The 13,519-nt window shown below is 42.7% G+C and overlaps 1 protein-coding gene across 3 annotated transcripts in view; it reads left to right on the plus strand.

Annotated features, from left to right (window-relative positions):
* The window catches only part of TFDP2 (transcription factor Dp-2), a 38,849-nt gene that overhangs the window by 6,966 nt on the left and 18,364 nt on the right, over positions 1–13,519 (plus strand). For 2 of the 3 annotated variants that reach the window (XM_062498922.1, XM_062498923.1), the window contains exons 3-4: positions 8,265–8,368; positions 11,519–11,640. In XM_062498922.1, the coding sequence (XP_062354906.1) occupies positions 8,265–8,368; positions 11,519–11,640 (226 nt within the window). Of the gene's footprint in view, positions 1–8,264; positions 8,369–11,408; positions 11,641–13,519 lie in introns of those variants that run through there. The other variant, XM_062498924.1, reaches the window with a different exon arrangement.

Here is a 13,519-nt window from a genome sequence, read left to right on the forward strand (position 1 = left end):
GAACTTAAAATATTCCATAAATCTGGGGAAACCTGTACAGATACAGCCAAGCTGTATCTTACCCTAAGCTGTCTCTTACTTTCAGTCTAAAGTATCCTTTACTTACTTCTTCTGGCTTATCCACTGTTGAACTCTGGAAATTAAGGAGGGGGGAAAAACTCCAAACAGGCATTTAGATCCTCTTATCTCATAACAGGGCTTTGTGAGCTTCCTAGTGAAGGCAGTTTGTTGGGGTTTTTTTAATATATGTTATTTAAATTGAATCATTTGCTATAGTAAAAATAAAGGCAATTCATTGTGGCATATCTGGGCCCATTTATAGTGCCTTTCATAGTATCCTTAGACTGAGGCATGATAGATTTATCGTATGTTTAAGAACAAAGGAGAGAGGCCATTTGCTCTAATGAAGAACTCTTGAAAGCATCAGATTTCAGTGACTAAACATTTTTGCTTAAAAAAGTTTAATTTTTCTTTTCTTTCTGAAAAGATCATTGTGGTGTGTGTTACTTGCCTCTAGCCCAAACAGTATTGCATTAATGGAACCCTTCAGATTCCCGTGCTGAATCTTGAGTGCACAGAAAATTCTTCACAAAATGTCTTCCTTTTTATTAATGAACCCTAACCTTTTATTTTTTTATGAAATCTGTTGTGAAATTCTATGTTTACTGGGTCTGATTTAGAAAAATGCTGTTCTGCTCCAGGTAAGCCACTGCCCTGTCCCTTTGCCTGGCTACAGCAGCCTGGCTAATTGAGGATGCTGTTTGAGACTGCATGAGGATGTCTTGAGACACCAAGGCAGCTGTTGCTGTTTCTGTACTCATACAGATAGTGCAGTCTCCTTCCACAGCTTTACCACCACGAGATAATCATTGTGTTGGGGAAACTTTCAGTCTTTGTATCACTAAAAATGCCTAATCAAAGTAGCTGATCATGTGACCCTCCCACTTCAAAATGGATTTCTCTACTTTTCTTCCCTTCACAGGTTTAGATTTCAAGATCTCCTTTCTCCATAAGTTTTTTCCCCTGAACCTTCTGAGGGAGTTACTCTGTTGCTGCCATTGCAGTGTTTGTTTGTTCAGGCTCTATTTATCTTTCCCACCATTACCTTTAGTGTCTACCTCTAGGGTCAATGCACAGCCTCTGGGATTTTTCCTGGTGTATTTTGCTACAGGAGAAGTTAATGCTCACAGAATGCTTAGGTATTGCAATCTGATCTGTAAGTCTTCGAGTACTGCTGTGTCACTTCTGCTGATTTTTTTAAACTGAATTTATGTTACTAACTAGGTTGACAGGTTGGTTGGTTTATTTGGGAGTTCAGTTGTTATAGCTTGTTTCCTTGTGTTTGTTAGTGAATATTGTCATCTTCCTGCTGCAGCTTTTTTTTTTCATTCAGGCTTTTAAAAATACTTTCAGCATTTATGTTTTTGTTCCTTGTGTAGATGATGTCTTGGGGAAGAATATTTCTAATACCCAGTGTATCCAAATGCAATGGAAATTGACTAAGGAATTTGATGTTTTAAATGTGATGATTGCAGAATCAAAGCATATACATCCAAATTTGTAATCCTCATAAAAAGACTTGCTGCCTAATTCTGAAGGGAACCAGATTTTTTTCCTATATGTGACTAGAAGAAATTCAACAGTGTTTAGCAGAGCATTATGTCAAATGCTGTTCAGTTTTTTTAGTGAACAGTTCTAGTTCAACAGACAATTCACTTCCCTACATGTGTTGCCTTTATCTCATAGGTAACAGGCTCTTTTGGCTGAAACCCCCTCCATATGGAGCTTGTTCCTTGTGCTTGAAATGCACACTCATTGGATGTGAGAGGGAATGCCACATGCAGATGGCTTTTGACTGATAGTCGTGGTACTCACCTAATGGCAGGGACTGCTAGTGCAAGGACCACCACTGGGTTAAACATTTTAGTAGCCCGTGCAGCAGAGTCAGGGTATCTCCTTTCTGAAAGTCCTTTTCACTTGGTCTTTGACATAGTAGATTCTTATTGTTGCAGTAAAAATTGTTCAGCTGTGACAGGCTGGGCTGGGCTGGCCGTATTTCATTTCCTTACCTGAAATTACTAGTGGTTGAAATTATTCCTGTAGGAGACCTGCATTTTGATTTTCCCAGACAGAAAAAAAATGGCTCTTATTCTCATTGTTTATTAAATGAATATTCTTGGGTTGCTGAATGGAAAAGAGATGCTTCCTCTCAAGTTTTGGAGAACACGGATGGCTGTTTGTAGCCTTGTGGATAGATCTGTATGTATGTGTCAGGTATTCTAGTTTTCCATCATGGATTGTCCCTGTTGGGAGGTACTCCTGGGAGGATCCATGCTGACAAGACTGATGTGCTCCTGGGTGTCAACAGAATTTTGATGTAAGATTGTTAGAAACTAAGGAGCTGCATCCATCATTCAGGCAAAATCCTGTTTTAAGTGGCAAAATGTCTCTGTGGAGTTGGCCCATTCTGTTAAAATGATTCAATAAAATAGTTCAAGTTAGTCCTTAAGCAGATGTGGTCATGTTTGTGAGTGTGTTGGATAGTGGCAGCTCTGGTTTCATTTTGGGGTAATTGTTGCAAGCTGTGATGAATTCGACCAGACCTACTGTAGAGTTCATGATAAAAAGTTGCAAGCGAGGATTTGAAAGTTAATCTATTTGGGAGACACTCTCAGTCACTAAGCTACATGCTTGAAGTTTTGTAATCGTGTTCACATCTGTTACAAAATGGAAAATCAAAGCGTTTTCCCGGTGATTCCAAGCAGAGGTCGTGTCTGTGTTATCACTTGCCCCATAGAACCACCCTTGCCCCATATGCGTGCACAGGGGTGCGAGCAGCTTTCAGAGTCCCAGGGCTTCTGGTCTGAGGGAGTCGCCTGGGTGTGAAACCCTGTGATAAAATCAAGATTTGCAATCAGGCATCATTTGAAAGCTCACGTTAGTGGTCGATGAGTCGATGAGGCACCGCCGTGCAGCAGGGTGGGACTGGGGGCATAGAGCCCGGGCAAATCCCGGGAGGCTGCCATGGGGCAAGTGGGACTGGGCACATCTGCTGCTGCTGGGGCCGTAGGCATAGGATTCTTATCCTAAAATGGCTGATGTAGCCTCACAATGGTGTTGAGGAATCCTGCTGTCCTTAGTTAATACCTTTTTGCTACTGTATTCCCAGTTCCTATGAGTTTACATGTTCTCTGTTTACTGCTGTGGAGGGAAAAGGGGGTCCGGGCATAGAGCACCAGTCTTGCAACAGGGTCCATGAGAGAGGAGCCATTAATCTATATCATAATTGTAGAGAGCTTGCTTTGGGTGGGAATCTTCACTTCTAATACAACTTCGCAATGAACTTTGTTTCAATGCATCTGTTACACAGTACCTATCTTTTACTAAGTCCTGACAGCGCTGGTGTTCTGAGAACTTAGTGCACAGGGCTGCTGTAATAGAAGTATTTTATTGTATGCTTGAGGAGATCTGCTAAAATGACCAAAACATCAGAAGCAATTATCCATGGGCGTGCCTGGTATTTTCAGATCCATACAGCTGTTAACTCCTGTAGATTTGTCTCAAATTGGACAGTAAAAGACTGGAATTGTACTGCTCAGTGTAAGCCTGATGTATGTTGAAAAACTGTCTGCCCCATTTTATTTTTTCTTTTCTACAGATCTCTTGGATTTCATCTCTGTGGAATTTTTAAAGTCAGGTTTGTAGCCTAGTAATTTTGTGCAATGCGCAAATGAAGAAATGTACCAAGAAAATACTTGTGTACTAATAACATGATAATAATTCAATTTTTCTATATGCTTTTATAATACTGATCTTGGAGATCAGTAAATGTCTTAGTGTAATAGAGGACCCTGAGGACACATCACATATGTTATTGCAAAATATCCTAATGGGCTGCTGATATCTCACAGCTCTGAGCTGAGGTTTCTGCCATCATTGTCAAGCCATAGGCTGTATTATTAAAAATGGCTGTTCACTGAGACACATTTAAAAAGTGGACATTTGTTTAGAGCTCTGAATATGAAATCCAAATGACCAACTTCCCTGGTGTTTTGTCTGAAAATTCAATGGCATTTTATGTTGATGTGTGTATAACCCCAGCTGGTTGGGCTGTGCTCCCCATCAGCCATGGTCTCCTTCAAACTGGCTGTGACAGATTCTATAGATTTTCCAGTTGACATTGTTTCTGATTATCTTTGCAACTAAGCTGCAGACCTAACAGATTTAGTTATACAGGGAAAAAAAATCACTAAAATCTCTTTAGCTTCATATTTGTATAGTAGTGCATGTTGTTTATGTGAAATTAAGCTATTTAGGGTGGCACATAATGGTTTAAACTCAATTTGGTGAGCTGCTTAGTGTGTGCATGTGAGCATACATGTGCATAAACATGGATAACTTTATCTGTGACTGCTTGAAGCTGAAGATCATTTAAATTGAATTTTTCTTTTTGTGTGCCAGTAAAACTATTGCACAAGTCCCAGGAATAATAATAATAATAATAACGATTATGTTTTTTTAAAATATGAAATTATAGCAACACTAGTTTCTCTCCCTGAGAAGCAGCAATAATGGTGACTGAAGAATGGGGAAAAAAAATTACATAGAAGCAAAGTTCTTTTGTTCTGAGAGAAACACACATATATCCACTGGCTCAGTTTGCTTTCTGTATATTGCAGTTAAAGCCTCCCTATGAGAGTTTTAAGTGAGTTTCTTTCCCATGTGCTTGGTTTTCCATAGGTAAATGGGAATAATGATGCTGACCTCCTTTGTGCCTTGAAAGCACTGCTGAGAAACATTATATAAGAATTGAGTATTATTATACAAATCATTCTGGTTTGATCCATCTGTGCTGACCTTTTCCATCCATGCAATGAGATTACCGTGACTCAAGGCTGATGGGTCTCATTGTGTTCAGCTTATCACTGTACTCACTGCTCTTGTGCCCCAGGACATAAATCAGTGTAATCTTTTTTGTCCCCAGATGATGGGTGCTATTAAGAGTTGGCATTTACTTAGAATTTGGTAATGGTTAAAGTCTTTGCAGTTGCTTTGTGATAGTATATATGGTTACTTTGATGATATTTCTGCTTGCAGTTGAATACAGAAATCTGTTGAATGTTTTGTCACATCTACTTCCTCCTAAATATAATAATATAATGATATCATTATATCATAATAATATTTGAAGCAATTGAGATTAATGAGTATCTGGACCATTATGCTATTTGGAAAAAAGGAAAGTGGTAGGGAGGAATATTTTATTTGTAATTGATAAAATTTTCTGTTTACTATTTTTCCAACTTCTGACAAACACAAAGAGCTTCTTACTGTGAAAAATTTGTTTGTTCTTTCTTTCTTTCTGGCCACTCTGGATAAGAAATACCTCACTCATAAAAAGTTCTTTTTCATCCTATTTGTATTTAAAAATCTACACATTCACATATTTATATTTGCCAGTGAAGAAAATTAAAAGTAAGAACAAGGGCAGGGAAACATTTCTCTGAAAACTTGGTCCACTCTTAAGATATGTTTTGACAGTACTGCTGCCAAATGAGGGATTTGTATAGGGATTAGAAGATGAAAATCTTTTTTATTGACAGTAACTCTGGCCAAAAAGACATTTAAACACACACCATATGTGAGCAAATGTCTTTTTAAAATCAAGATCAGGTCATTTGAATGACCCTTGTATTTACTGAAGTTACCCCAATGGTGCCCATGTTCCTTTATCCAGGCAGCCTTGTAAATGAAGGCACAGAGCAGCAGTAGCTGCTGTTTAGTGGTTTATTAGTGGCTTTTCCAGGGCTGCTCAGTAAATCTGCTGGGTTTGTGTGGATTTGGCCATGGGTCTGCACGTGTGTGTGAGGGAAGTACATCCATACAAATGTTCAAAGCACTCACAGGTGCAGCTGGATTGCAGTCTGCGTGGTGCATGCTGAGATAAACAGCTGTGCGCAGTGCTGGATGTGGCGGGTGGCCGTGTGCTTTGGCTGTGCTCATTGTCCAGTGCTGTGAGCCCCACATGGCCACTCTGGCACAAACATGACAGCCCAGTGCCTCTTGCAGGCTGGGAAGTGCAGCTGGAGACAACTCTGTGGTGCAGCCCTGTGGTAAAAGAGCTGGGAGCCAAAACTGACATTTCACAATTTTACTGCACTTGGCCATGTGACCTTATGCTGTCAGCACCAGAGAAAGTAACTTATTTCTTTTGCCTGGTAAGAAAAGGGACAAGGAGAAATAGTATGAGAGCTGATCTTGGAGATAATAGGGTCAGAAGTTTCAGTTGCAACTGAAAAGAGGAAAATTCCTGCAGCAGTGCTGGGAAGTGACACATCATTGATGGCAACAGCCTGGAATAAGGGAGAGACTAGGTTTTGATGGAATATGCTGGCACAGTTTGGGAAATCCTAGGCAAAATCCTCTAGCAAAAGTAAAACTGCCAAGTCAGAGAACTATTTTAGGCTCAGCATGGGAATAGAGTGTATGTAAATTATTAATTAATGTCTTTTGCTCTCTGGAGCTACATCATAAAAGATGTTTCATAACAGAGCAAAGATTTGCTGGGGGGTGGGTTTGCAAGTGTGGGAGGTTTGTATTTGTTTTTCTAGGTGAGTAACAATAATTTATTAATCTTATTGAGTAGAGATGCAAGCTGCTTCTGAAGATGTTTTCAGACACAGAATTGCCTTTTGGAAAATTAATATTAAGTAGTAGTATTACTCCAGATGCCAAAATAATCTACACAGAGCATTAGAACATCCGAGTCTCAATTTGTTTGTATTTCTCATATATCTGTTGAATATTTCTTATGGTGGTGAGACTGCATAAATCTACATATTTTCTACATTTGTGCTGTAACTACTGAAGATCCTTTTTCCTCTCAGTTGTGTTGCTTCTGCTTCCTGTTGCAGAAAAGTTATTATGTTGAATTTATCATTTTTCAGTAACCTTGTGGAAAACATAAGTATACTAAAATAAAAGGTAAAAAAGAGACCAAGTGAGAAAAGTAAATTGGGCAGTGGAGGTGAACAGTTGATGTGAGAAAATACAGGGGAACAGGGATGTGTAACTCCACTGAGTCAGCTTGGGCCATGTGGGCTAAGCTGAGTGTTGGCTGGCTCCTGTGGGAGGAGGGCTGGTGCCTGTGCTGCTCTGACGGGACCTGTCACCTCAGATGCCTTCAGCTGCTGTCTGCAGTGCCAGAGAACATTAGTAGCTCTCCAAGAACCAATCCTTGTCCTCATGACCCCAGCCAGACCCAGGCTGACTGTGGATTGTCAGGCAGTGGCAGCTCTTCTTCATATTTGGTTGTGTCTCAGACCCCATCGCTCCCCACACTGGATCAGGCTGTGTAGGAACGGGGCCGGTGTTTGATCAGGTCCCAGCTCTCCTGCTTTGAAGCTGTCACAGAGAAAGGAGCAGCTGCCACCAGTGTCTGTGGATAAGTCAATGTGCTCAGGGCTTTCAGAGGCTTGTGCACAACAGTTTGAACACTCGGGGTAGCAGTGCTGCTACAACAGTTTTGATTTAAATATTAATTCCAAATAATCAAGATACAAGATGCAGTTTGGGATGGAGGGAGGAGCAGCAGTATTTTGGGGCTGTCAGCACAGAACTGCCCTTCTCTGTGGAAGGCAGGATGACTTAGATCCAGAGGCAGTTTGGGATCACAAAGATGATAAACATCTTGGGATGAGAATATGCTGCTTTTGCGATGGCATGGAAGACTTTATTGTGACATCCAGCTACCTGCTCTATGACTTTAGGTGAGTTGTAAAGGCATCCCTTAGTCCATACAATGGCAGGCTGTGGTTGGTTTACATCAGTGATGACTCTGGAATGCTCGGGAACAGTCAGATGAGGAATGGTTAAAGCTTCAAAGGTTTATTTATGGATGCATGTTTTGTACACATGATTATGATTGTAAGTTGGATTTGTATGTTGGCTTCTTCTAGAAGTATTCTCATTAATTTTCACTTCTAATCCTGAGGAATGTCAGGCTGTGTGCTCTTTGTCTTAAGCAAGCATAATTTGTCTCTGGAAATAAAATACATGTAATTTTAAAAGACTGAAGGTGGAGTTTTGTGAGGTGTCCTTGTGACATCTGCTGAGAGGTCTGGAGGTTATGTGAGGGTGTGTTCACAACAAGTGAGACAACAAAGCCAACCTGATTCCAAAGTGTTAGAGTGGTGTGAGAATTTGCAAAGTGTTTTTTCGCAGGTTGCTAAGGAAGTAATTTCCAACTCTCCCACTCTTTTTAGGTAATATTTCAGTAATTGCATTGCCAGTTTCCAGCACCAACTCTCCAACTAAGATTTTGCCGAAGACCTTGGGACCAATCAATGTAAATGTTGGACCCCAAATGGTAAGTTTTGCAACCCCAGTAATGCCAGCTTGTGTAACTGGCTGTGACTTCCTGGTGGTGTAAGACAGGAACACACGAGGAACTTGCTGCCTCCTGCCCCAGCCACAGAGTGCCCCTCCGGGATGGGAGGGTAGTGACCTGGGGGCACAGCAGCCCCAGCACGTGGGGACTGCCACTCCCAGCAATGCTCTTGTATGTGCCCTTAGGGGGTACCTATCTTCCTGGCTTTAAGTGGAAATTGAAACAGCTTTACCAGCTGGCGTTTTTAACTATGACTCAAAAGCGTATTAAGAAAAATCCCTCATTACTGATACTCTCTGAATGTTTTACGTCATGTTCTCACCAGTAAATCTCCAGTGTTGTCAGAGAGTTTTTGATGTGTTGGTAGAAATTCTAAACTTGTTGAAACTACTCTTTTCCTGTCCATGATAACTGTATATGTATATTGATGTTCCAGGGATTTTGGATGTAGTTTTGAGAAAAAAAAATTTGATTTTCTGATGGCCAGAGAGCTAAACAGGCAATACTGTAAACAGTTTCTAGTAACCTGTTACCTCCTTGCCAAGCACTCAGCCTGAGTACAGAACCATTGGATGTGTTCTATGAAAATGGTGTTGGGCCTTTTTTGCATGAGCAGTGTCTGCTGTTCTTTGGGGTCTTTGTCCAGCTGGGCAGAGGGGCACACACATCACAGCCACTCCCGTGGCACTCCCTGCTCCCAGAGCTCTGCCCCCAGCACTGGCCAGGGGCTGCCTGCCAGGAACAGCTCAGTGCGTCAGCACTGATGCGTCTCACTGCCTGTGCCCGGTGGCACTGCACTGAACAGTTCTGCCACTGAGGATGTGTCCTGGCACTGCAGTGAATAGCCCACAACAAGGGGAGCACTCAGTGCGGGTCTGACTCTTATGACTGACTTCTCAAGCCCTACTTCTGGTTTCAGTGAGCCCTGCTTGCAGTTTAGGTTCTATAGCAGGTGGAAGTTGCAAAAGCTACTGTGATGTGACACACACAATTTTTCCTTTAAATTAATTTTTAATATTTTTATTCTTCTGCTTTGCAAGGATAGATCTCTATTCAGAAATAGTTTTCTTAATAAATAGCCATTAGCACAGGCTTTCTAAGACACCCAGCATACAGCTGTGTTGTGCCAGGCTGTTTAAAAGCGGATGCCACGAGCTCTCAGTAGTGGCAGTGTTAGCGCTCCCTCAGCATCTGCCTGTGTCAGCAACACCCTGCTTGATTAATTAATTTATTTAGGCCTTATTTACCCGCTGTGGGTTCCAGTCCCGGGTGCCACCGTGGCTCCGTGCGGGTGCAGGAGCGGCTGGTGCCGCATGATGGTGGCGCGGGCCGGGTGGGGCCATTGGCACTGTCCCCCCCCCCCCCCCCCCCCCCCCCCGGGGCCATTGGCACTGTCCCCCGGCGCCATTGGCACTGTCCCCCGTCCCCCCCCCCCCCCCCGGCCCCATTGGCACTGTCGTCCCCCCCCCCCCCCCCCCCCCCCCGGGGCCATTGGCACTGTCCCCCGTCCCCCCCCCCCCCCGGCCCCATTGGCACTGTCCCCCCCCCCCCCCCCCCCGGGGCCATTGGCACTGTCCCCCGGCGCCATTGGCACTGTCCCCCGTCCCCCCCCCCCCCCGGCCCCATTGGCACTGTCCCCCCCCCCCCCCCCCCCCGGGGCCATTGGCACTGTCCCCCGGCGCCATTGGCACTGTCCCCCGTCCCCCCCCCCCCGGGCCCATTGGCACCCGCTGGCCGCACCCGAGCTCGTTTCACCAAACCGCCCCCGACACCTTTCTGCCTCAGGCCGGAGCAGCCATCGGGTGACAGAAGTGACACCTTTCCTGTGCCTGCCTTGGATAGGTAAAGCCAGGCACCTTTGGTTCACCGGTATCAACCAGGAAATAAATAGATAACCTGTACCTGTGTTATGGCTTCTCTAAAATTCTCTTTTCCCTTGGTTCTGTCAAGCGGGACATTTGCAAACAATAAATAAATTAATGTCTTTAAGACAAAAAAAGACATTTACGTAGTCTCAGTGTGGTACCAGTGGAGGTGTGAAGTAATGCTCAACAAGCTAAGGAAAAGGGGAATTCTTCACAAACTATTTTTCTACTTGTCTAAAACAATAATGATGGACACGAGTCAAATGCTGTATACTTGTATGTGGTTTGTATATATATGTACATATACACTCTTGCAGTGCCTATATATCTGTTGTATAATTAGAGCATATATTTGCAACAGTTAGTTATCAGAATGCCTTGGGATGGTTACACAGGTGTTGGATAAGTTAAATAGTAAAGGAAACTGCAAAGTTTAGTACAGCCACTACTCAAAACGTCATTAATAAATAAAGTAAAAGTTTTTAAAAATTAGGTAAGTTATAAGAATAAAAAGAACTGTCCAGTAAGCTTTGATATGAATCTTACCATAATGGAATCAAAATAATTAAGTGTGGTTTATTTTAAAGATTAGCTAATCACTACTGTTTCATTTTTAAATATTGTTTAAATTATCCTGGTGACCTACTTTGGAAAATGAACTTGGATGTGATTTAAAAGTCAAGAGTGGGTGGCTTTGTGTTAACCAGTGTATCTACAATTTCACCAGCTTTGCGTAAGTGTAAATTCTGCCTATACCATAAAAACTTTACATTGAATTCTGCAGGTACAGTTAGTTGCCAGAGTGCCTGCCTTGGGATCTTGTGAATGTTAGAAACTACAGGGAATGCTTTGCCTGCAGCTCAGATTGTCTTTTGTATAGACGATTACAAGAGACAAATCCATTGGAAAGAAATAAGGCTGTATTGGTTACATTGATCAAGAAGTTGCTTAGAGGTACTCATGAAAAGACAATTGGGTGTCTGTAGGTACAGATCCTATCTGCCATGGCTAGGAATTACTTGGAATCATTTGTCTGGTTCTTGTGAATTATACAGTAATATGGTACAATTAATAGGAAACTTAACAGTGCAGTAATGGCTTTGCTGTATGAAGATCTTATGATGCCATCTCTTCTGTGTATTATGACTGCTTCTGGTAGAGAATTGTTATTATTTTTCTTAGTGCAATGCTTACTCTGAATTTTGGGCTGTAGAAACCTCTGTTTTCTTAAGAGAGCTGTGGTTTTTATTGCTAAATTTTACAGATCATAAGCACACCACAAAGACTGACCAGTTCAGGGAGTGTTCTGATTGGGAGTCCATATAACCCAGCTCCAACAATGGTCACACAGACACACATAACAGAAGCTTCCGGCTGGGCCCCAGGGTAAGGCTTTTGTCTCATTTAAAGATGTCTGAACATCTGTTCTGGTCTTTTCCATTATTTATGCTGTTGAATGTATATATACACTGACTTACAGTTTCTAGTTCTTGCACAACTAGATGACATGTGCTTTTTAGACTGGGAGGCACTTCTGATGTCTGGAGCATGTGAACACAAATTATAAACACCAGTCACTTCACTGTCTGCTTTAACTGTGGTTTCTGACAGTATCTGTTTCTTGGTGAAAATGGAGAGTCACAATGACTCTTGTTAAAAGAAGCCTTTATTTTTTCCATAAGTTCATGGTATATCCATGTGGCACTGCTATTGAGCACAGGGGGAGAGACTATCAAAAACACTTCAACAGGCATTTAAGAATAAACTCTAATAGAAAACTTTGAATATAATCTGTGTGGTATTTTTTTTACTATTCTATATTAACAAGTTTCATGTAGTTATGAGGTGCTCCAGCCAAACATGACTTTATGTCTTCTAAATAAATCTGATCTTTACAGTGTTTCATGGCATTTTCTTCTAGCTGTCTCAATACAGAGAGATGTAGTGCTTTGCCTCTGAAAAAGTAATATATTTCTGCTTGTAGATTAGTTTTTCTAATCAGTGATGAATGTCAGTATTACCTTTTCAACAACAGAGGTGGGAAATGGAGAATCTAGGAAAGAACAGAAATGAGAGCGCAATGTTTGTACCTTGACTTTCTCCATTTTACTCTGTAAGCAAGGTCTGTCATAGGTTGTACTTCCCAATTACTGTGTTCTCCTACACGGTCAAAAAACTGCAGGCCCAGCCACACAGTTTTTAAGCTGAATTTTTTTTTGCCGAATATGTGTTAATTTCCTGAAACACCTTTTGAATGCACTTAGTTCTGATTATATTTGAGAAAGGAGTTGTCAAAAGATGACTTTTTTTTTCTGCAAATTTTGTGAAATGTGGAGGCCAGGCAGATGTTCTTTCGGCACCCAGAAGAGGGACAAACTCTACTGTCCGGTCACAGCTTGTTAAACCAAAGAATCAGCACACCTCGCTTTCTGAAGCGTCATCCAGTGGTGGGGATTCCCAGAGCAGCCTGGTGGCAGTGCATCAGCCACCACCACCTAGAAGCACCATCCTTCTGTTTGTGTGCTGTCCGGGTCGAGACACAGGATTTCCTGTGAGCTTTATTTTCTGCTTCATCCATAAAAAGGCTCGAGATGACTCCAGACAGACCAGTCAATAGTGATCCGTGCACAAGTCCATACAATAGGCCATATTTTCATTTGAGGAACGGAGCTGAGGAAGGGTCTGGGGTATTCCTGAACTGAGGTAGCAAGCCCTTGCTGAAGACACTTCAGGAGACTGCTTGCTTTACCCACCGTTTACTCCACAGACTCCAAATTCTTTCCAAAATGAGAGGAGCACATTCACTGCAGGACTTGGCACAGGTCTGGCAGCCTGGTGTGCAGAGCAGGGCACAGCTGTCACCCACTGGGCAGAGCAGGGCACAGCTCTCACCCTGGCCCGTGCCCAGGGCAGCCCCTGGCCCCAGCTGCTCAGCCCCCAGATAAGCACCATGGACAGAAGTCCCTGCGGTGCTGCCGAGGGAGAGGCCTGGCTGTGCATTCTGGATCACGCAACCAAAGTGTGCTGGCTGTCAAGCACAGGTTTTCAAACCCACCATTTTTGTTCAGGTTCCTCCCCAGCAGTGTCAGGCGTTCAGCTGTGTAAGTCTGTGCTGGTAGCCCTGCTTTGGAAAGCACAGGGAGACAACGTTCCCCAGCTCAGCACTGCTCTCGGGCACTGCCTTGGTCAGCTGCAGCAGGAAAAGGCAGGTCTGGAAAGCAGCTCCTGCCTGCTGTGGGGAATAAACAGAGTGCTAAGGAATAGC

The sequence above is a fragment of the Cinclus cinclus genome, chromosome 10 (genome assembly GCF_963662255.1).
Source record: "Cinclus cinclus chromosome 10, bCinCin1.1, whole genome shotgun sequence".
NCBI classification, from domain to species: Eukaryota; Metazoa; Chordata; class Aves; order Passeriformes; family Cinclidae; genus Cinclus; species Cinclus cinclus.